The 25,285-nt window shown below is 43.0% G+C and overlaps 1 protein-coding gene across 1 annotated transcript in view; it reads right to left on the reverse strand.

Annotated features, from left to right (window-relative positions):
• Nucleotides 1–3,231: 3,231 nt before the first annotated feature.
• The window catches only part of TRIM44 (tripartite motif containing 44), a 113,342-nt gene continuing 91,288 nt past the window's right edge, over nt 3,232–25,285 (reverse strand). Inside the window, exon 5 of the mRNA XM_047775980.1 lies at nt 3,232–7,705. Within this exon, the coding sequence (XP_047631936.1) occupies nt 7,675–7,705 (31 nt within the window). The 3' untranslated portion in view covers nt 3,232–7,674. The remainder of the gene's footprint in view (nt 7,706–25,285) is intronic.

Genomic DNA, 25,285 nt, shown 5'->3' on the forward strand with positions numbered 1-25,285 from the left:
TTTTATTCATCAATTTGAAAACTTGGCACTTCCATTGTTCATGCCATTATATGCAAAGCACTGTAGCATGAAAGTCACTTACAAAGCTTTTTTTTTTTTTTTTTAAAAAAAAACAAAACAAAACAATTCTCTAAACACAAGAGGTTCCTGGAACCAAAAAAACCTCAGGTAGGAAGATGTTATGTTTTGTTTAGCTAAATGTTCTGGATAGTCGAAAGGTTTATTCCTTTAGTCCCTAAAAGGGAAATTTGTTTCTTTTTGTTTGTTTTTATCATTGGTGATATAAATATTTCTAAAATGTTTGATATGAAAATCCTTTCTTTCTTCTGGGCATAATTTAATTTCTTCAGGTGTGATGCCCAGGGCCATCATTTTAAATATAATTGTATGGTCCTATGATGTTAAGAAAGAAGAATTGAGATGTGTAGAGAGCTATTTTTGACACTAAATGCCTCCCTAAAACAGTGCTTTCTGGGTTCTTTAGTCTACTTTAACTTTTTTTTTTTTGTCTTCTCTATTGCTGTCAGCTCTTTTTCCATCTTGACCTAAGTTTCTGCTAGAAATGTTTCTTACCCTTAATCTGCTGTAGAATCAGAAACCAGATGCAAACCTTTAGAATTATGTGTGAAGTAGGAATAAATAGGTTCTGAGTATGGTGCTTTATGGGTAGATAGATGGCCTTTTTCTTATGTGTTTGCTTCATGATATTTATTTCAACTGGTCAGCCATCTTGTTTACTGATTTCTTAGTTCTCAGTCAGTTTTATTTTTGTTTTTTGGATATACCCATGGCATGAAGAAGTTCCTGAGCCAGGGACTGAACCCGTGCCACAGCAGCAACCTGAACCACAGCAATGACAACAGATCTTTAATACACTAGGCCACCAGGGAACTCAGTCATTTTTGAACAGCCTCAGCAAAGGTTTCAGATTTTTCCAGTTCTGCCTCAATTACTAATCGTCAAACCATCTGTGTAGATTTCATGTTTAAGAAATAGGGATAGGTGAAGCTGACAGATGGCTGAGCTCTAGTTAAATGAGTTAGGTGCAACAGACTCCCTAAAATTGTGTGAAGGTTGTAGGCCATTTTTGTAAGGTAAATGGTATGCTGTGGCCATGATGGCTCAACTCAGTAAATGAACTATAAAAAACAGACAAACTCCTTTTGCAGTCCCTTTCCAAGAATATGAAGCTGGCCTAATGTCAAGCTGTTGGAGATGCCTTCAAGATGTTTAATTAAATTACAGACTCAGTGCTAGAGCTGGCCGACTTTTGAGATTCTAAGACTATGGCAAAAGAAGCCATGGTTTTGCCTCTCCTGGTGATTTCATTATTTACGGCCTTGGAATAAAGGAGATAAAGCAATCTAATAGTCTTCTCCTTCCAAAAGTGAAGTTTCAGGTCAAAAGAGGATTTCACTGCTCTCCTCAGTCCTCCTTCCCTCACTATACACTGCACTTTGCAAACTGTACAAAATGAGGTCTAAAAAAGGCAAATTCTTTTGTCCCAAGGCCATACCATATATGTTTGTGGGGAGGGGATGGGTTTTGTGGGGAGGGGATGGGTAGGGGATATTATTCACCAGTACAAAATGGAATCAGTAGAGCTGGAGAGGAGAGGTTGAGAGCAGAGGTGTAAAGTCTGCTAGACCTGGGTATTTTTTAAATCCTAGCTTCTCATTTATTAGGGTGTGACCTTGGGCATAGTATTTAACTCTCTGATTCCTAAGCAATAAAACAGAGAATGCACTAATAAAATCAGTGCTGTTAAGAAGTAAATAAGATAAAGTAAAAAGCAACTGCGACAGTGTCTGGCCCAGAAAAGAGCTCACTAAATGGTAGCTATTATTATAAATAACAATGAATGATTAAGCCTGAACACTGCACTATGTAACAAGGACAGATACTCAGCCCAGCCAGTTATTGACTTCAAGCAGCCTTTCATTTTGTTTTTTGTGACACCTTCTTCTCTTACTAAGACTGGCAGCGTGACTTTCTACGCAGTGTACCTACCTCTGATGCCCTGTTAAGGCCAGGAGATCCTCCAGACCAGCTGCAATTTCACACTTTTATGAGTATAAAGGAAATGGAGCCACCTGTAAGTTGGACCAAGCAAAGATCAATGAAACAAAATCAAGAGTTGTAGCTTTCAAAGGGAAAGACAATAAAATGAGAAAGGGCTGGGGCAATGGGATGTGGTATTGAGATATTGGCACCAGGAAGTAGAGAAGAGAACCTCCAAACACATTGTGGTTCATTAAAACACTGAGCCTCCCCAGTACTACAGTGCTTGGCAATCCCATCCCACCAGGCAGAAGTGTCCTCAGCAACTGGGGAGGAAGGAAGTAGGACCTAATGATTTCTATAGGAGACAGAAAGTCTGCTGGCCCGGCTGTCTCAGCATGGCTCACTGGGTGACCCTGAGTGACTGACTTGCTCCAGTACCCTATCTTGACGAATTTCTCTAAACTTCACATAGTCCCCAACTAACTAAAGGAGTTTGATGGAGACAAACGTGTTAAAAATTTTTTAGAGCAAGGTTCATAAACTGCAGCTTCTCCAGACACTCTTGCTGGTGGGTTTTAATGATGAGTTTTTAAAAATTGAATTTTAATGCCATTAGGTATGACTTGTACTTTCTAATTCATACAGTATCTACTATCTTGAGTTTTCACATTTTGCCTCTGGGTTTCAATGCATCCTCTGCTCCTAATATTACAAACTGGACTAGAATTGCTTCATTTGTAACTTAATTCTACCTCTTCATCAATTATCAAGTGCGTACTTCTAAGGTTCTTCAAAGATGATTTTCCTGGCCTAACTGTAATCTGCTCTATGAAGATTTTTTTTTCTAGAAAAGACGGTAAAAATTAAAATTTGACTGCCTCTCTGGTTAATCCAAATTGCAAAACTTTTATGCTATTTCATTGAAAACATCATTTAGGACCGAGCATTCTTTAGGCTATAATCTACTTTGCTCAGAAAATTTAACCCAGGCATGGATCATTTCACTTTGAGGAGAAAACATCTCTTTAAATAACAATGACTTTAAGTCTGTCCTTTTGCCACTTTCCAGAAACCTCCTAAGCTACTCAGGAGAAGTCCGGGGCGAATGAGTGTTCCTCTCATAACCCAAACACCATCATCTCCAGGATTGTCACAGTTAAGAATGCAGACCATCATGAATATTTACACCTAGCAGGGCCCTTTGTGCCCAACTCGGAGAGACAAATGGTATTTCCAGTAATAGTTTATTGATTTCCAAATGCACAGGGGCGCTGAGTCCAAACATCCTGGGATAGCGGTAAATCTCTCTTACAAAATAATTTACAGTATGAAAATGATATACTGAAACATTAACTCAAACGTGTAATTCTCTTGAAAGATTGAGTGTTCCCTTGTTTAATGTAAAGGGTGAAAGGGGAAGATGGCTTGGGAGGGAATGTGACTGTGTGCACAGGATCACAGGCAGAGGACAATGGATCCACTCGTCCTTTCCACCCATGCAATGTGGCCTATCACTGTGGAAAGACTAGTCAGACTTAAGTCCCATTAAGTATAAATCCACTGTACCCTCAAGGTCATATCAAGCTCAGAAAGACTCCGTGGCATTTTTTTTTTTTTAATACCAGTACACCCGCAAGTATCTTAATTTTTATTTTTTCTGCTCTGGCACTTGTTCTGCTGTTTCTAGAATATTCTCAGGTCCAAATGCCACTGTTTTACTAGGCAGGCCCCCAGAGGACAGGACTGTGTGGGCCTTAGAGCTTTTGGGACGGGCTGGGGCTTCAGAAACACTGCTGGGTGAGGCAATATGCATGAGATCTGAAGCTTCCCCCAATGGATTTTCTCATCGAAAATCCATTCCATGAGTGTGGAATTTCAGGTACTGGCAAGAGAATATTTTCTAGGAGGAGGAGCGGATTTCCACAGCCCCACCACTACCACTAGTAGTGGACTCTGCAGCTGAGCCCTCAGGCCTGACTGGAGGCTCAGACTCTCCTGTCGCCAAAATGGCTGGGTAGCCACATTCCCCGCGCATCATCAGGCATGGTGGAGGAGGGCTGGGGTGCAATTTCCTTCAGGGCTGTCACCTTGGCTCAAAACTTTGGGAGCTGACAAGCTTTGCCAAGGAGTTGCTCTTTTTGTAAACATCTTGTAAGCAAGCACCTAAGCTCCATTTATCTGGTGATACTTGTAATCAGGGCTGGCAGAAGCTGCTGCAGTGGTAGGCAAGATAATGAGGGGCTGCTTTGAATCTCCCTTAGTTGTTAAATTGCGTGTGTGTGTGTGTGTGTGTGTGTGTGTACACACACACATCAGGTATCAGGAGGAAAATCTATATTCACTGGACTTTGAATTACCACATCCTCCGAGCAGAGACTGGCTGGGTTTACTAAAATATGATTTCCTTTTCCGCAGCTGTGCAGCAGCAGCCATTTCAAATTAAGTCAGAGAGAACACGCTTTCACTTTGACCATTTCTGAGAAGTTCCATACTCCTGAAGGTCTAAAGACACTGTATTTAAGGGGGATGGCAGCACAAAGGAAAGGTCTCCCCCTGCTCCTGGGGGCAGGCTCAAGTAGGCACTGTGTACCCAATGTATCTGAAGAGTGAGGTTACCCTGATGCCCTTTCTGAGTCTAAACTACAGCCATGAAGTGCAACTGAGAGAAAGGGTGGAGTTGTCAGATTGTGGTGGGGGACCCTGCAGCCCTCTTCTCCCTCTGTGTTTTGAGCATGCAGAGAGTTAGGAAGAGCTGAGGACAAAACCTGACTCTAACACTTCCTAGCTGTGTAACTCCAGGCAAGTGACTTGCTCTCCAAATATGTACTATCTATCACCTGAGAGATGAGGCGCAAGTACGGGGTCTGGCTCAGAGGCCATGTCCCTTTCTGGGCTGTCAGAGCAGAGACTCAAAGCACTTCTTGGAATTGCCCTGGATCTAATGACATCAAATCAAAGGACAAACCCCCTCTTAGCCTCCAGATACCCAACCTTTGGAAGGCAGCCAGGGATTACTCTGAGGACCCAATTCAATCTGAAGACATTCATCACTTGCCTCCCTTGATGACTTCTCCCCAGAGGTTTCTACAGACCCTGTAGCCAGACAGGACACAATTTTGAGCACTCAAACTCTTACTGACCTGGCAGGAAGGAAGCCTCCACATGCTGGGGATTAAGGCTGAGCAGCACGCTCCAGCTTTGGGGAAGCTGGTACCACTGCAGGAAGCACCCAAGTTCTTACATTGATAAATGCTGCTGGCAGGAACTCAGGAGCCTGGGCAGAAGGTGCTGTGTTGTGTTTAATGCTTCCCTGGTTAAAGTTTTATCAGGTGCTGAAGACAACAGGAGCCCTTTCTAAGTAAATCTGAAATCCTTTCTAAGTAAAGGCAAAAGTGCTTTCCTTGAGGATTACAGAGATATGATAATTCATTGAGACAGGCTGGCATGTACTTTTATATCTTCATTCATATCCACTGCATAAATGCCTGGGTTTCCCAAATACTGACTTAAAATAACAACATATGATAAGCTGTGGAGGAGCCAATGATCTACCTGTCCACTGCAGTCCATTGCTAAGATAAGGCTAATACTTGAAGATTAAACAATAATTATTGGGAAAAGACAACACAAGCTTCAAAATCCTAAAGTCTTCTTAATCTTCTGGATTTTTAAACTCTTTTAAGAATGACCACTGGTCCTCCTTTAGGGATAGTTTCACTGGGTGTGGTTGGGGGTTGTAATTAGTGGTATACCAAATTCTCCAGTCTTTGCAGGCAGAAAGGTTAAAGCACCGAAAATGTCTTAGCCATTTATTGGTCGCTGGTTTGAGTGAAAAATACTTTTTTTTTTTTTTGAACAGCCCAAACTACTCTCAGCCCCAGCATCCTGACATATTTAGTGAGCCAGGGTAATCCTAACACAGAAGCATATATGCCTAACAGCTTCCTGGCCTCAAAGAAATAATCATTTCATAGCATGCACAGGACTGAACAATGATATAAATAGGATTCCTACAGTAAATATGGTTTATCCCTAAAACCATCCTGCACACACACATCAGTTGGGCCTAAAGCTTTGTGACAGGTACACAGGTCACAGGTAGGCAGACAGAAAAGGAAGAGTTTCCCCCAATGCAGGCTTCTTTGGTTCTGCCTCAGAGGCACTAGAAGTCTAGGCCCTGAGTCAGCAGAAACCCTAAGGCTGCGTGGATATGGTTCCAACTGTACTTCTCAGAAGTGAACACCAAAATACTACTACAGGCAGAGGAGGGGGAACACGTGCCCCACTTGCAAATACAAATTCTCTGCGAAGCCTCCCATTTTACCTTTACTGTTTATATGTATGAACATGCTATTTCACAATACAGTTGTGTTTGTTTTATCAAAAAAATAATGTTACTCCCCAAGTCCAAACCATTTCTTAAGTAAAACTGATATTTCAGAAGATGTATTTTTTAGTCTGCAGTTTTGTATTCCCTAGCACATCATTGCTTACTTGGGAGTAAAAAACTTGGTTTTAAGGAAATGTGATTTGGGAGTGTGGAAAGGCTGGAGTCCAGCCACGGGCTGTCTCTGCTCATGTCCCTAAGGGGAGAGAGCCAGGGCATAGGAGGTGAGCCGGAGGCCTGTGGGTGGGGAGCACGGGGAGAGGTCCCGGCTGCAGTAACAGGAAGGTGTACCTGCTGGGAGCCAGTGCAATCAACACACCACGGAGTCCAGGGATTCTCCCCACGCTGAGTTTAAGCCGAATTAGGCTAAGCTAGGAGAGCAGGAGCAAAACCTACACTGAAAATTCCCGTTTGGTAGCACACATTTCAGCCTTTTATGTTGTGACAAGACCCATAAAACCTCAGATTCCACCCAAATAATTCAGGTTCCATCAGATCCTTTAGTGACCCCTTTGGAACTCAGGCAATTTGAGTTCAGAAATACTGATTTCAATGTCAACTTTTAATCAAATCTCTTTGGTCCCTTTTTTTAAAAAGTCATTTCCTTCCTACTTCTTCAATCTTTTTTTTTTTTTTTTTCTTTTCATTTCCACAGCACTGAATTATGAATCTGAAGTCCTGGATAACCGCATGTACTAAAAATATCTCTCTATATTTCTAACTTTTAACTCTTTCTCTGTTTTCAAGCCATCCATTTTATTTCATGAAACTACATTTTCACAGATGCATACTGGAATTTTAGAGACTAACTACGTGGGTTGATTGGGCCCTACTTTCCCCTCATTTATTTCATGCCTCAATAATAATGAAGTGGAGTTTTATTAGCAGGTAGGGAAACAAATTTTGACTGCCCTTTGAGATTATGCCAGATCCTTCCTAATGAAGTGATGCTGTTTGGGTATACAATATTACAAGGGCTGGCTTTCCTGAGTAAGTTCAAAGCAGCCATGGAGGGATCACCTGAAGGACTGTTTAACAGGTCCTAACTGATCAAAGGCGCACCTTTCCTTGACCTACCACGGTAAGAGAATGAGAGGCACAGTCAGTAACAGTAAAACTGGTCATCCCTTGGAGAGCTATTTGCTTGCTGTGGATCTGGGGACGTATCTGGTAGAAGTACGTTTGTTGCTGGGCAGTCTTCACAGGAGTGAGAAGCTGTTACATACACGCTGTCACATACACACAAGGGGAAGGGATGATTTTCCACCGGGGATGGCAGGCCTTCATGTGTCCTCTTCTTCTTCACTGGCACCACTACAAAGGAAAGGAGAGCAGGTGAGTTAAGATATGGAAATAAGGGAGGCAGCCTAGTCTACTGATGGCGGTGCAGGCTCTGTTGTCAGACTCACCTGGATTCCAGTCCTAACCCTACCCTGCTGGGCACTACGGTAGTAGGCGAGTCAATTGGCTTCCCTGCTTTCTGATTTCATTTGACAGCAATGATAATGATGATAGTAAAACCTGCTTTCTTAGCATATTGGAGGAATAAGTATGGTAACACATGTAAAACACACTGTACCTGGTACGCAGTAAGCAAACAGCTATTTAAAGGAGCAGGGGAGGGTCATAATTATTTTTAAAACTTGGCAAAATAAATTGCTAGTAATAATCAGGGCTTTGACTTCCCCCAAACCTTAAAGTCGTCTACTGTTAGAAGAGAAAAACAATGAGAAGCTATTGTTCCGCACACCCAATGATATTTCTCGCTTGTAATAAAGCCAAGGTTTCAATTCATGCCACAAGGAGAATTGCTGGGTTCAGATGTCACCTCTTCAGAGAAGGTACTCTAAGTCAGCCTTCCTGGTTACTCTTTTTTTTTTTTTTTTTTTAAACTGCCATACTTGCAGCATATGGAAGTTCTTGGGCTAGATGTTGAATCAGAGCTGCAGCTGCCAGCCTACACCACAACCACCGCAACACAGGATCTGAGCCGAGTCTGTGACCTACACTGCAGCTTGTGGAACTTGGGATTCTTAACCCACTGAGCAAGGCCAGGGATTGAACCCACATCCTCACAGATGCTATTATTGGGTTCTTAACCTGTTGAGTCACAATGGGAACCCCCAGACTTCCTGGTTATTCTCCAAGTCCATCTTGCTTCTTTTACAGCCCTTATCATATCCTAAAGGATCATCTCTTTGCTATTTACTCTCCCCTCTCCCCTGCACCAGGGCATAAAAGAGGAGCAATACTGTCTGTTTTATTGACTACTATTTATCTAGCACTAGTCCAGTGCTAAGCATACAGAAGTGTTCAATAAACAGTTGTTTTAAAAAGGAAGTGAGAAATAAAAACAATAGGAAGGGAAGGAGAGAAAGGGTTGGAAGGGAAGGACAGAAAGGGTTGAAAGGAATGTCTTTGACTGTCTTGACCAGGGCATCCTAGATGTCAGTGTATTTCAGTGGCCAAAAAATGAGTTGTGAGTCTCAGGCACATCTAGACCTCAGCTGCTCAGGGTGACAGCCTCCCTGGCTCATCCTGGGAGAGAATATTGTTGATACAGGGACCAGGGCCAGAAAAAGACCTAGGACACTTAGAAGGACAAAAGTAGCAAACTTGTCTGGTTTCTCCTCCACACTTCCAGAGGCCACTGTACTTCAAACAAAAATAAGAACCAAACGGATCAACTGAGCTGGGGCACTGAGCTCAGGGCTCCTGGCCCAGTCTTTCTCATACTCCCCACAACAATCCTAGGATGTAGGGACTATTATTACTATTGCTGTTCTTTTCACTTGGCAGATGAAGAAAGTGAAGCTCTGAAAGATGTAAAGTCTTTGGTCACATAGTAAGATCTGTGTTCTTAAAACTTAAGGATTAGTTTTGGCTAAAGTCTGAAGCAGTCAGTCTAGGACACCTGGAAGGGAGGTACAATCCTTTGGTTAGAGACAGAAGTTAGGGAAGAGGAAAGGCCTAGTGTGCATGAGCTCCCAGCTATGACCTGGAAATGTTTTTATCCCACAAGGGGTTACCTATGTCTATATAAAATCTGTGCTTTTTTTGCATGCAATTGGGAAAGACTTTAAGGAAAAACATCCCAGGCAACAGACCTGTAGTTTTCCTGCTAAGGGTGAAAACATTTCAAGACAAGAAGCCTGAAATTAAGGTAACTAAACTCTAGAAGCCAAAAGAACCAACTCAGCAATCATCACGATTTAAACTGTGCCCAATTTCCATGCTCTTTTTCTGCCTGTTATTCACTCATGGGATGAAGGGCTGGACAGTGGACCATCATTAAGGAACAATGTTTGATGGCATTTGTCCCAAAGGAAACAAAGGGTCTTTCATGAAAGAATTTCACTAGAATCAAGGCACAGTTGGAACCAGCACCATATTCTTCCCTTTGGTATTATAATCCAAAGCAAGCTCAATGTTCTTCTGTCAATTTTCCTTCAAATATGAGAGGTCTAGTGTTAAGCATGTGCCCTTTCCTTAAACTGTGGTTCACTTTTTAGCCTTCTTAACTTTAGATGCATAGTTTAAAGGGTTCATGAACCTACTGAAATTGAATACAAAATTGTGTTTGTGTATTCCTTTGTCTGAGAGGAGCTGTAATTTCCACCATATTCACAAACAGGTCAACAACCCTCCAAAATGGAGTATAATAAAATTATAAATAAATTAAGTTCTTTTCAAGTTGCCAGTCCCTTACTATAAGACTTGCAGAGTTTACTTGGGGAAAAGATCAGAAGCCCTGACTGATTAAACCTTTTCTCATTACCTTAAAAGAGATTTGTTCTTGGGCCTGAATGATATAGCTTGTCTCATAGTTTAAATGCATGAGACTCTAGGATTCTGAACTATCATTCTCTACTTTGTGTTTGGCATGATGCTAGGCACAATAGTGAGAAAGATGACATCACAGCAGTTGCCCTCATAGATTTCACAGCCTAGTAGGTGGGAGAGGCCGGGGGTAAGGGGAGGGGATGGGGGGAGAGGGACATTTTTTGTCTAGCATTGAATAAAGCATATTCATTTTCATAATTAATAACCTGTTTTTTGTAACAATGAAGAAGAAGGAAAGTCATAACTGCGTCTGTAACACAGATTTTTGTTCACCTTGTGTGTGGTCTCTCCTGAAGGGTCACACAGTATAATTAGTGTGAGTTATCATCTGAACGTTCCTTCTTCACTCTGCGTATAATCTGGTCTGTGTTCATAAGATTTTTATCTTCAATAGCCTAGAGTTTTTACTTTCTCCAAGGTAAGTAACACAGTCTCCCATTTCAGCCACTTATCAGCCTCTGAAACATCTACCATTCACATTTGGATTTATAATTGGAGTGGTACTCGGTGGGTACTGAAATTTTGTGTCTGTCTTGTCACTGCTGTTTTGAAAATAATCTAGAGGTGTGAGATAGCCCATTCTGTAGTAGGTAATTACCGAGAGAAGTAGCATTATGCACTGGCTTAAGTCACCAAACTAAACTAGGCTCAAATCCCTGCTCTGGCACTAATGAGTGGCAGGACCTTGGGTGACTTGCTCAACCTCTCTGAGTCTCAGTTTCCTCATGGTAATAATGTGTATCTTACATGGCTATTGTGAAAGTTTTATGTATTTCATGCAATATACATACTTTAAAGTGTTGGCTTCTATCTTCAACCTGCTTCCTTCTTACCCAGAATCAATACCTGCCTCCTAATAACTTCCTTTCAATGTCAATCTTCTGGCATCCGAAATGCTACATTCCACAGCAAGTGCATTCCTATCCCCAGATATCCTTAAATTTCTGGAGTGCAACAGTGCTTTCTTTGCTTAGAGAGATTTTTTAAAATGACAACTCCAGACCTAACAAAGTGCAGACATTGAATAGAAAGAAAGGCTGAGTGCATGGCTCTGACCCTTCTATTTGACAGGTCTCTAGAAAAGTCAGTCCCTGCCAAACATGGTTGAGGACAGCTGTCGAGTGAAGCCAGTTAACTGGCCTCCGTCACAGGCTGATCTAGTTTGAAAGTGCTGTTGTTATCTAAAAGCAGTGGTTTTAAAACTGCAGTACACGTACCTTTCTTTTTGTGGCACATAACGACCTTCCAGGAGGTATTTGGTCATTGCTAATTCAGAGGAAATCAATCTCCAGATCCTTATCTTCCATACACACTTTTTCTCAAAACTGACCTTTCCCAGAACATGCCAGTGATCTGCAGGTTCTCTCTTCAGCCACTCTCACTTTTACAATCACCTTACTCCTGCCTCAGAAAAGAAATGCATACCCCTCGTCCTCCTGACTCCTACCATGGCGCAATTTTAGAATGCCTTGCTTCTAAGAAGAGTCCTAGGAGAGCAGGGTAGCAAACACTGAAGGTTACAGTCCCTTATTTCATCCAGGTAGTAAACTTTTGGCAAAGCTGTGTGTCCTTATCTGTCTATCCACAGATCAAAGAATTCATATTCAGAAGTGAGATGGTTGTCGTGACGTATATACTAATATGTTTATTTTAATTGAAAAAAATGAAACCAGACTTGGATCTGACAGAAAGTAAGATTGATATGGCTGGATGGTTTGATCATAAGGACCCTCTTTGCCAATGAAATTATACAGTGGATCTCACCTGTAAATTTAATAAACTAAATCTGTAGTGCCAAAGTTTTGATAAAAATGTATATAAAGCTCACACTACACAGTCTGTTAGAAATAACATCCTTTTCAACTATCTAAACTTGATATATAGTTTTAGGAGTTAACTTAAAAAACGGGCAAGAAAGCACATATTTTTTTCTAGATTATTTTAGGGGTTATAAGAACAAAAAGTTTAACTAAAGGAACCGAGAGTTCCCAAATCATGACTGGGAGAGTGATTCGACATGTGACACCTCCCTGACGAGGGGCAGGGGTCCAGTTGACAGAACGGGACTAGGAAGCCCAGTCAGCAGGATGCTATGTCCCCTGTGTCATCAGGCACACCACCTCGTAAGCAAAAGTCCTGGGGTGCCTGTGAAATTGAAGGAGTGGTTAGAGGCATGCCACAAGCCCCAGTCATATTCAGCCTCTACACATTTGCTGAAAGAGTGATTAGGACCAAGGAGTGTTTCACTGCCTGACTAGTTTTTAGATGATCCAGGTAGTCAGGCAGCTCTGTTTTTCAGCTTTAGTCCCCTGAAATGGAGGCTTATAAGAGAAATAATGAATAAATGAGGTGGGTAGACATTCAGGTCTCGTAAGTTAAATAGCTTCTTTTCCAGAGAATATAATAAAACTTAATTTGATTTAGCATCACTCATACTGTTGAGTCCTTGGCTCTTTATTAATTATTGCTGTAAAAGTATTATTAACTCAAGAAGATGAAGAAGTTAAGAGGTATGAACAAAGAAGGGAGGCTAGATTCGGTTGAGATTCAAAAAGACAGAGGTAGCATCTTCGAAAATGAAGCCACATAGGTACAGCATAAGAAACTAACTGGGAAGTCTCCATTCATCACCTGAGACTGTGGTGCTCAGTTTTAGGAAGTGTGCGATCAGCCCAGCCTGAAGTGGGGGTGGGCCAAATACCCAGATCCAGAAACACTCCTCCACTAGACAAGAGCAGAACTGACACTTTTGTCTCCCATGTCACCTGTCTCAACAGCCTGGGCTGAAAGTGAGGAGGTTAAGGAATAAGAACTTATATATTTAGCTGCTATGTGTAGAACTAATACAAATTAATTTTAAGGAACATAAGTATAAGGTTTAAAAGATATATAAATACAAACTAAAGTAAAATGTCCTCAGCTTATCCTGAGTTAACTGAGAAAAACATGAGAGGACTTCAGAGTTCTAATTCTGGCTCTGCTGTGTGATTCTGGGACCCAGTTTTCTCAGCTGGGAAATTAGGATGCTTCACGTTATAAATGAAAATTCTGACTTACACATTTGCTGAGCTAATTAATTAGTGCTCATTTACACTTTTTCCTCTCTTGCTTCCTGTGCACTTCTCTCTTTCCCCATTCCTCTCCAGCTCAAGCTGAAGGCTGACCTCGACATTCCAAGTTCTTTCGCCTCTTTTTCTGGCTGGGCCCAGATGTCAGGTTGATGAATCGTATGGCTTGATCAATATCTAGTACAGACCCTAGCACAGTGAGCTCTAGTATGGGCAGAAAGCCCATGATTTCTCAATTCATTGTGGCTCTTTTTTTTTGGCCATGTCTGCAGCATGAAGAGATTCTAGGGCCAGGGATCGAACTTAAGTACCACAGCTGCCACTCAAGCCACAGCAGTGACAATGCCAGATCCTTAATCCACTGTGCCACCAGGGAACTCCCCATTGTGGTTCTTAAAGTCTAAGATGGCACCAGCCTTGTTCCATCTTCCTTCGCAAGTCACAGGAAACAGGGAGAAGGGCTCTTCTCTCTCCAGATCACATGACACTTTATCCCATGAACCGTTTCTTCTTCAATAATAACCACTGTTTGCTAATGACTCACTTAATGATTTCTGCACTGTGCTAAGCAACTTATACATGCAATCTCACTAAACCCCAACAGTAACTTTAGGATAGGTATTATTATCTTTATCCTACAGATGGGAACACCGAGGTCAAGAGAAGCTACATGACTTGCTTGAGGAACACAGCATGTAAATGGTAGATCTAGATTATGCAGCCTCCGGAACCCTTAGATAGGACACTGCACTCATGTAAGAGGAGAGACATAAAGCTGGTCTTCTGAGCCCTGGTTACCCAGACAATATGTGACAGCCATTTAAGGTCTCTGAGGCTCCGTTTTTTTTACCTGAAAATGGAGTAGCAGTATCTACCTCCAAAGGTTGTCGTAATGAGCTGGAAGGTACATGCAAATTCTTTTTTAAGATAAAAAAATGCAAGATACGGAGTTCCCATCGTAGCACAGTGGTTAACGAATCTGACTAGGAACCATGAGGTTGCGGGTTCGGTCCCTGCCCTTGCTCAGTGGGTTAACGATCCGGCGTTGCCATGAGCTGTGATGTAGGTTGCAGACGCGGCTTGGATCCCGCGTTGCTGTGGCTCTGGCGTAGGCCAGTGGCTACAGCTCCGATTCGACCCCTAGCCTGGGAACCTCCATATGCCGCGGGAGCGGCCCAAAGAAATAGCAAAAAAAAAAAAAAAGCAAGATAAAGGTAGGATTACTATAGAAGGAGAAGGAAACAGACACCGGGTTTGTCTCTCCACCCTCACAGCTGCCTACATCACCACAGACCTATGTAGGCAGCTCTGAGAGAGCCTGGGGGCTTCAGGGCAGCCACAGGTCCCCACAGTGACCACTAAGCGCTAAGTTTGATCTCCATGCACCTTGCAGCCTGTTCACTGCTTTTACAGGTGGAGTGCGAGAGTCCACAGGGGCTGGGTGGTGGCCTGTTTCTATGGAGGATGGAAAGACACCAGCAGGCCTGTTCAGGCAGTGCCCTTTTATAGGGAGACACTTGAACAGAAGTAACAGGCAGGCTTGTTAGCTGCCAGTATTCCATCTGCTCTCAGAACTCCTTCATAGGACTGAGTCTTCTGTTACTGCTGCTGCTGAATTTATAATGGAATCATTCCCAGTCCTTTTTTTTTTTAAATTCATAAAGTAACTTTTTCTTCTTTTACTGATCTGTACTTTCGATAACAAACAAGTATTACTTCTATAATAAGTAAAAATCCATAGTGTTATCCCTGGTGAGAATCACCATTAACACACTGAAATATATTCATTTATATCCCTTCTGTGCATATGCAAAAATATACATGCATAGGAGGGGTACAGATGAATATACCTCACAGGTATATTCTTTTATAATCCACTTCTTTTTTTTCCACCCAACTATCAATCATGAGTACTTTTCTCAATCAAGAAATAGATTTCTGTAAGATTAAGATTCATGACTAAGTTGTATGGATTTACCATACCTAATGCTGGACATTTAAATCATTTCTGCCTTTTCACTGTTACCTACTCCTCTGTGACGCACATCCATGTTCATCCTTAATTATTTCTGAGGAGGGAAAAATAACAAAGATAGTACAGAGGGTTCTAATATGCAGTTTCTCTACTTTACCGCCTTACACTAGGGTACTGAATTTGTTACAATGAATCAGTATTGGTACACCAGTATTAATTCAAGTCTGTGTTTTATTCAGATTGTCTTAGTTTTTTCCCCAATGTCCTTCTTCTGTTCCAGATTTCGCCCATGATACCACCTTACACTTAATCATCAGGTCTCCTTAGGCTCTTCTTGGCTACGACAGTCTCTTAGATTTTTGTATTTTTGATGACCTTCCTTGACAGTTTTGAGGAGCAATGGCCAGGTATTTTGTAGAATATCTTTCATTTGGGATTCGTCAGATGCTTTTCGCATGATTAGGCCATGGTTACGGGCCTTGAGAAGTAAACACTTTAGAGGTAAAGCACCATCTTCTTCACACTGTACTAAGGGCACATGCTATGAATATGACCTGACCTTGATCATCTGGCTGGGGTAGTATCTGTTAAGGATTATCCACCGTAAAGTTACTCTTTTTTGCCCCTCTATATACTGTACCCTTTGGAAAGAAGTCATGATGAGCAACCAGACCTAGGGGATGAGGAGTCATGCTCCTTCTGGTTGAAGGTAGAGTACCTACACGAACTATCTGAAATAATTCTGAACATGAAATTTGTCTCTTCTCCTTCACTTATTTATTTATTTGATCATTCATTTATACTGGTATGGACTCAGGGATGTTTATTTTTATACTCTGGGTTATAATTCAATACTACTTAATTGATTTCATTGCTCAAATTGTTCAGCTTTGGCCTTTGAGAGCTCTCTTAGTTCACTCTTGATGGCCCCTGACATACCCTCATCAATGTAAGCTGTGTTCTGAGTTTTGTTGGGAGGACTTCCTTACTTCCTGGCACTACAAAATGCCCCAGGCTCATCCTATATATTTCCTGCCCCAGTCCTAGAATCAGATACTTCTCAAACAAGCAAAGGATAAGTATTTTTTTAAAGTAGCTGATATATTGTTGTTAAACTGCCCTCCAGAAGTTATCCTGTCCTGATTTACAATCGTTATTCATGCAGGTATGAGAACGCCCATTTTCCCCACACCCTTGTCAACATGGGGCAGTTTCGAAGTATCTGTGGGGATGAGAGTGTGCATGTGTTTCTCCTCTGAAATAACTTCTATGTTATTACTCGGTTTCCTGTTGAACTTTAAGAGGAAAATACCGTGGTGGCTGTACGCTTTCCCTTTTCATTGGCCTTCCCCAACCTCCCTTCTCTTCCCCACTGCTGCTGGATTTCACTGAACTGACGACCTCCTGTGGTGAGGGCTGAAAGGAACCTTCCCAAGCCTTCTATTAGGGCCCAGGCAACTCTAGGAAGCGGAGGGTTAGAAGCAGAAAATAGCCCAAGAGTTTTACTTCCCTGCTTCCTGCACCTTCAGGAAATCCACCCGACCCAGTTTCCTTATCTTTTCTTGGCAAGTGAATAATGGAAAACCAATCTCTCTCCAGCAGTTTCCTTCCACAGAAATCTTCAACATAAGATTTAATAAAATGTTAAACTTCAAATTTCCTGTTGCTTCAGCTGCTGTATCTTACAAGTTACCAAAAGGAGAAAGGAAAAAGAATCAATAAATGAATATGCTCTTGACACTCATCTCTAATCTCTATGTGAGTAGTAGGCTTTTTTTTTTTTTTAAGTGCCTCATATTAGTTCTCAGTAGTTTTATTTTTTATTTTTATTTTTATTTTTTTTTTGTCTTTTGTTGTTGTTGTTGTTGTTGTTGCTATTTCTTGGGCCGCTCCCATGGCATATGGAGGTTCCCAGGCTAGGGGTCGAATTGGAGCTGTAGCCACCAGCCTACGCCACAGCCACAGCAACGCGGGATCCAAGCCGCGTCTGCAACCTACACCACAGCTCATGGCAACGACGGATCGTTAACCCACTGAGCAAGGGCAGGGACCGAACCCGCAACCTCATGGTTCTTAGTCGGATTCGTTAACCACTGCGCCATGACGGGAACTCCAGTTCTCAGTAGTTTTAAATCAAGGTCCGGAAGTTGCAGAAAGTTGGAAACTGGAAGCATGGCAACTCTCAGAAACTACTTCTCACATCACAGAGGGTTATGAATGTAGAGTTAAGAGTTAGAAACATCTAGGCTTGAGTCACAGCTTTGCCATTTACCAGCTGTGGGATTTTGAGTTCAAAGTTCGTACATGGAAATGGAGGTCAACCTAGTGCCTACCAGGAAGAGTTGTTGGAAGGATTAGATGAAGGTTAATACACAGAAAGAGTGCTGGACATATAGAGAGCTTGACGTGGAACCTGGCACCTTGAAAGTGCTCAATACACTTCATAGTTATAGATGAAAAAAATCAAGGCTAAAAAAGAGGCTAAAAGTCATACAGTGAGTTGATGGCAGTGAGATTAACTCAAAGTCAGTTTCTGATTCTTGAATATACCTTCATACCGGCCATCCCCATTTTCTCTAGGAATGCCATTTATTAGCAAAAGAGAAGCGCTAACACTGCTGTCACACATGCCTTGTAGGCATCATTCTGTCACTTGAATGGGTTCAAGACTGCCTCTCAATCTTATTCTCCTGGTGTCTGATACTAGGCTGCTGGCTAATAACAATAGTCGACAGCTGTAATTTATCGAGTGCTTTGTATGCTAAACACTGTTCTCAAAATCTTAGAAGCACCATCTCCCCATCCCATTAAGTCCACCAGCAAGCTCTGCCCACCCCACTGCACTTCCTGTCTGCCCATTCCTCTGCTCCACTGCCACCATTAGCTCTTGCCTGAACTGCTGCAATTGACTTTTGACTAGTTTTCCTACTTCTGTTCTTACTACATTACTGTTTAGTTTTTCAAACTGTACTCAGAGTACTATTTTTTAAAAACGTGCAACAGATTATGTCACTGTTCCACTTAAAAATCCTTCGATGGCTTCCTATAGCCTTAGGATAAAGCTCATGGCCCTTACAAATCCTTACATGCCTACCTCTCTAACCTATTTCATGCCACTTGCCAGCTATACTGGCTTTCTTTCTGCCCCTCAAATAATCGAGCTTGTTCCTGCCCTAAGTTCTTTGCATTTGCTGTTAGGTCTCAAAAGCTCTCCCCTCACAGCCTGGAATGATTTGCTCCTTAACACCTAGGTCTCAGCTCCACTGTCACCTTCTCTGAGGCTTTCCCTGACCAAGCTACCTAGATCAGCCACTTCACCGCTGTGCTATCATGTCAGACTGTTGTATTGTTTTCACAGCACCAATCGCTATCTAAAGCTGTTTTGGAATGTAAGGGTCCTTGACTATTCTGTTTCCTGCTGTATCACTAGTACCTGATCATGTGCCTGGTACCAGTGAAACCTCAACATGATTTTTTTTTGAATGAAGGAATGAGTGAATGATCACAATAACCCCATAAAGAATTACTGTTCTAGAAACATTCTAAGTCTTCCTAGGCAAACTGTGGGCAACTTGCTGGTCTTAGAGATACTGCGTGGGAATCTCACGGATAGCTTACTCTACAGGTGAGCCCTGGCTCCATTTTTTTCTAACTCTCACAGCAATCACCAGGCACACATAAGCACCGGGGGACCAGGTGTGGATTAAAACACTGTATCAAAAATGACGATTACTCTTACAAATGACTAAGCCTTACTGGTAAAGGATATGTGTCTGTGTGATGGACAATGAAGGCACTGAGGGCAAAGCAGAAGTAAGTTCATATCCAGCCCTTGCCAAGCAAGGAAACTTGAAGCACCAATGCACCTCCATGAGGAATTTTCTCATCTTCCTTACCAAACAGCTGCCTGTTTGGCAAGGTGCAGCCCTCTGCAATCCAGCTGTGAGCTGTACTCAAGGCAGGCTTGGATTCCAACACTTCAACCATTCATCCCTCACTCTGATGGTCTATGAAGGGACAGAGTTGTCAGGACAAGGCAGAAGTGACAGGGTGCTTAATCACTGCTCCTCTCCTTCTCTCAGATGAAACGAAAGCTGAGGTGTGGATCCAGGAGTGTGAGTTGGGCTAGTTTGTGGTGATACTGACGGGCAGTGGAAAAGAGCATCACTAAGAATCAGAGACATGGCTTCAACGCCATTTCAACATTCAGCGGTACAACCTTGGGTGAGAGGCCTCTTTAAAGTTTCCACATCTGTAAAATGAGGCTATTGATACCTCTAAATACTCACTAAATGGATGCTATAATTATTTGCTAAGCTCTGAATGAATCACTTCAACATTTTCACATTCAGTTTTCATAATAATAACCCTGTATAACAGCATTACCACTCCATTTTATAGATGAAAACAGTGAGAAGCAGAGAAATGCAGTGACAGTCCCAGTCCCACAGCTGGCAGAGCTTGCCCTTGCTTTTAATCATGGATGGGGGATGCCAGGCTGAGTGAAGGCAGCTATGGCTGCATTTATCTAGTCAGGTTACTGATAATGCCTCATCACCAGTAGCATAAGTGGTGATCTCTGCTGATCGCTAAAAACTTTCCAAGGTCTCAACAAAATCAGACTCTAAACCAAGTACTAAAAAATTACCCGGAGTTCCCGTCGTGGCGCAGTGGTTAACGAATCTGACTAGGAACCATGAGGTTGCGGGTTCGATCCCTGCCCTTGCTCAGTGGGTTAACGATCCGGCGTTGCCGTGAGCTGTGGTGTAGGTCACAGACGCGGCCTGGATCCCGCGTTGCTGTGGCTCTGGCGTAGGCCGGCAGCTACAGCTCCAATTCAACCCCTAGCCTGGGAACCTCCATATGCCGCGGGAGTGGCCCAAGAAATGGCAAAAAGACAAAACAAAACAAAATTACCCCCCTGCTGAAGGGGATCCCAATAATCTCTTTTTAAAAAAGTTACAGCCAGATTTTTCCCGTTTTTCTCAACTACAACCAGTCTGTGACTTTCTTACAGCAACCTGGCAACAAGTCAGCCACTGCCCTCAGATCTCACCTTGGTTCTTATGGGCTCCAGCAAAGTCATGCAGAGGGCCTGTTGTCAAGCCCCACCTACCACGTATCCTGGCCTTAGGACAGTCTCCCTGGGTTAGACACCACTTTCAATTGCAATTCCATCTGTCCTGAGGTGAGAGGCACCCAGGTCTCACTCTTTTACACAGGATGCATAGAAAATATCATTCAGGGCTCCAGCCAATTTTCCATCTACCCCACCAGAGAATAAAACTGGTGGGCATTAAGTCGAGATAATGCCCCCTTGTCTGCCTTCAGGGAGCCAGTGAGGAAAGTGGTCTGACAGATGCTGCTTTCCCTTGCAGCCTCCAGGGGTTCAGGAATCAGCACGCCTTAGCTTAGCTGTGTTATAAATGTCAGTCTTTGCCATGTGAACTCCTTAGAGGCTGAATCTGTTTCTCATTCACCATTTACCTCCTGTGTTTAACAAGATGCCTGGCACTCAGTGTCAGTGTCTGGTGGCCAGCAAACTCTGTCTCTCTTATTCTGCCTTGGCCTAGGAGAAGGGACTTAGCTGGCAAAGTGAAAGGGGGAGAAGGCTGACCTTCAAGGCACAACCAGGTCCGGCAGGAAGGCAGACTTTTCTCCTAGGAGCACCAAAATCTGTCTGCTGGGAGCATTCCTAAAGGAGGCACTATAACATGGTAGGAGGGTCCACTTCAGAGTAGGACCGGAATTCCCATCCAAGCCCTTCTGAGCTGTGTGACTTTGGCAAAGCTAATTAACCTCTCTAAGTCTTAGTCTCCTTATCTATGAAATAGGGAGTTATTTATTTATTCATTCTCTCAGTGAATAAGTGTTTACTGAACACTCACAATATATTAGGCACTGTAACAGGTGCTGGCATGATAGCAGTGTACAAGTCTGACAGAGTCCAGTTTTCACGAAGCTAAATTTCTAGTAAAGAAGACAGCTAGTAATGAAGTAAACAAATGATTTCAGATAGTAGGAAGTATTATGAAGAAAACAGCAGGATGCTGAGATAGAGAATGATAGATGCATGCATGTTGCGGGATAACTCAGGAAGGGGAAAATATCAGGATGTACCTCTTAAAGTTGGTGAGCATTAAATGAGACAACAGATATAAAATATTTAGCATACTTACTAACAAGTAATGAGCACTCAACCAAATTTCAACTGTTCTTAATTACTTCTTCCTGAGGTCACTTGCTTCTCTTTCACCTCCCAGTGGCTAAGCTCCCACTACACACCAGTGATGGGAATACAGAAGGGAATCAAATAGGAGCTCACAGTCTGGCAAAGAATGCAGCCTGTGTGCTTTGACAAAAGGATGAAGTGATAAATTCCACCTATAGAGTCAGAAAATACTATCACTTACTGTTGACAGATGGATTGGTATTTTCCAAGAAGACTACGAGGCCAGAAGAAGGGCATGCCGGGTGGAAGGAACAGCTTAAAAAAACTCTTGAAGATGTGAAACAGCCTGGCATGTTCAGAGAGATGTGAAAAATTCAGAATAGCTAGAGGTAAAGTGTGAGAGGTACACTGAGAGAAAAGGAATCTCATCAGCAGCTCCTAATGCTTATCTTCATGGGTCATGCTTGAAGTGTCTCCTAAGAAGACAGTCAGGGATGTGGATGGGAAAGAAAAGGAGATGAGAAATGTGTCAGGGCTCCATATGGCATCTACCACACTGCAGACACTCCAAGATGTGAATATGGGCTATGCTGAAAATATTCAGCACGAGTTCTCTGTGACACCCCCAGGGTAGCACAAACAGATGTTTCAAGGGGAAGAAAACCAAACACCCAGTGGTAACAATATAAATCCTATATGGAAGGAAAGCAGGCATCAGGCTGCTCAAATGTGATTATACCATCAGCACAGGTCTGAGACAGCCTGGAAGAGGAATACAGGTGTCAGTGAATAATGACACGAGGTGTCTGGAGAGAGTGGACCCTTGCTTCCAAGCAGAGCCAAGGAGTCCTTATTTGCCCAAGAGTCTAAGACCCATGCTGGGGACACTGAGAGGGTTCTGTAATAGAGAAACAGGAAACTACAAGGAGACTTCTTGTACCGAGTTAGGAGAGGATGTTTGTGAAAGGGAACCATACAGATAGAGGCCTGGTTCCCTGCCTGTTTATTACTCTGTCCTATCCCTGCACTTGCAGTAAATGCTCTTGTCATGAGTCTCCCCAGGAAATGGAGAAAAAAAAATTAAGAAAGCTGTCCCCATCCAAAATATTCCAAAAGCAAGGTCAATGGCTCACAGCAGCCGACAAATCTGGACTTAGGAATCTTCCCAAGGTGGGAGGACAGCTGCTAGATGCAGACAGCCAAGAAGATGAACATCACATCCAATACTCTTTGAGCCAGTCTTACTAGAGGCTCTCCCTGGATTGCAGCTGAGTGCTGTCAGATGAGACAGAGCACTAGTCTGGCCAGAAGAGAGGAAGACGACCCAAAACACATGAACACACCAAAAAGGAGAGCTGAAGCAGAGTAAGGAGAGAGGAACTGAACAGCACAGGTCTACGTCCCTTTTGCATGCCACCGCCCAATCTCAAGACTAAACAAAGCCCACAGCTCTGAATCAAAGGGCTGCCCTAAGCACTGGAGGAAACAACAGATACCCAACATGACATCCTGTAAAAAGAAGCCACAGCCTCTGTCACATTCAAAACATCTCTCCATAATCCATTAAGTCTAAAGACCTTATCAAAGTTGTTCCTTTAGTCTAAGGCACTGCACTTTTGGCTGAACCCCTGGAGTTAAAAATCAGTAGCTATTACGAGATGAAGAGACCATGGGATCACCATAAACCACTTGAGCACAGATGAGTTTCTGGGTTAGCCAGCTGTCATCTAGGAAGCTGATGGGATGAGACGGATGGTTAAGTTTTGCTGGGAAAAAGAACTGATACTCTTTAAAGGGCTGGGACTAGGGTATAAGTGCATGATGCTGAAGGAAGCAGATAAAGATTATTAAAGACATCCTGCCTCCTATGTTTTCCTGAAGCCAGCTCTGCTGTGACACTCAAATGACATAATCCTACCACTTCAGACCTGTTTCATCCATCTGCAGAAGAACATAAATCAGATATTGTAAGATTTACTTATGATACCTGGAAAGCCACTATTCTCCACTGGCCCACTTACAGAGCTCAGCCGGAGTAGACAATCCAAACACCCCACCAGGCACCAGGGAGATGTTCCCCTTCTATTGAGTAAGGCCCAGTCACCCTCTAAGGTGGTGGAGTTGAGGGGCATCTGTCAGCAACCTAGATGGCTCCCCGCTGCCAGACTTTCAACCCTGGCTTTCAGACTGCGAGGAGCAGGAAGAGCATAGAGAAACCAAGGCTTAAATCTAGTCCTTCCACTTTTTACCTGGGCTCCCTGGCCAAACTTACTCCCTGGGCCTCAGTTTCTTCATCAGTAAAACAAGGTTAATGGCTCACAAGTTCTTCACCAATGTAAGAGCACATGGCACGTGGTAAATGCTCATTAAGCAACCGCACATGGCTCTGTTCCCTTCTCCCAACCTGGATCAGATGCCCTCTTAGGCTCTGCATTCGGAGTCGTAATCAGAATTCAGTTTTATACAGGACAGTATCAGATAGCGCTTCAACACTGGTGTGAGATGGTAACAAAAACTGCGCAGACCTTCTGCTTTCCCCACCCACTCGCTACTTAAAACATGCCACAGAGTCTTCATTCAGCCCAGCGCGGGGGTGGGAGGGAGGGAATGACAACAAAACAAACATTTCAGCGAAATGCTTTGGGGAAAAGATGAGAAGATGCCTCTAGGGGTTGTTTTTAAATTAAAAAGCATTGGCTGTGAGACAATAAAGCCATCATTTCTAAAAACTGGTCTTAGGGCCCTTGGCTGAAATATATACAAAAAAGAAAAAAAAAGACATTAAAAAGATGGTAATTCTGTTATAAGAGTTTAAGAAAAGCCTGTGGAACTACCTGTTTTATGTTCAGCTGGAAAGAGGAAGCTCTATTCCTTCTCAAACTACTTCTCTAACCTCTGAAGTCTGAGTTTTTATTTTCCCAGCTTTAGTGAGACATCACTGACATATAATGTTGTGTAAGTTTAAGGTATACGATGTCATACTTTGATGTGCGTGTATACTGCGCAGTGTTCACCACAATGAGGTTAGTGAACACACCCTAGGAACAACAATGATTACCATGTCGTTACTGCCGCTAGGATCTGACAGTGCTCAGAGCCTGGTGGGGCCAAGGACTCTGACACCCACTCGGATGCCTCTCCTGCCCACTGAGGGGGATGGCAAGACCTGGCTTTGGACATGGGGTTAGACTGACTGAAGGGGCCCGGCCCTTAAGGCCAGAATCGCTGATCTTGGTGAAAGAAAAGATGGTCACACACTTAGCTCTTATTCATTCTGCACAGCATGAATGGTCACAATGTGGCTTGAATGGGCATTCTTGCTAGAGGTCAAAGTGAGATCCTCAAATTAGGCCCAACACAGGAACGTGAAAATTGTCTGCAGGAGGAGAGGAGAACGACTCCACGAATATGACATAACTCCACACCAGAAGCTTTATTTTCTCTCTCATTCCAACTCCCCCCAGCCCCCGCCGTAAAGAACAGTAATAGCACTGAAATCCACAGATAATCCTTAAATCTCTGTGGCAGCTCCAGTTCTAAACTCCTCCTTCACACTGACGGTTTTAACAGCTGTTAACAAGTCATAACAAGGGCCTCTCTTGCTTCAGCCTGGAATATCGATATCCTTTCCCTGCTCAAATCATAATGAGCCTTCAAGTCAACATGTTCCACGAGGCTGTGCCAACCCTCCACTCCCCAGAGACTACTCTCCACTCCCTCTCAGACCCTCAGTGTCTGGGTCCTGCCCGTAGGGCCCAGGCCCCTTTAGCAGTTACGCTGTTCACAGGGGAGTGGGAGTGGGAGAAATGGAGACCGCTGAAGGCTGGTGACACTGG

Source organism: Phacochoerus africanus, chromosome 4, assembly GCF_016906955.1.
Source record: "Phacochoerus africanus isolate WHEZ1 chromosome 4, ROS_Pafr_v1, whole genome shotgun sequence".
NCBI lineage: Eukaryota > Metazoa > Chordata > Mammalia > Artiodactyla > Suidae > Phacochoerus > Phacochoerus africanus.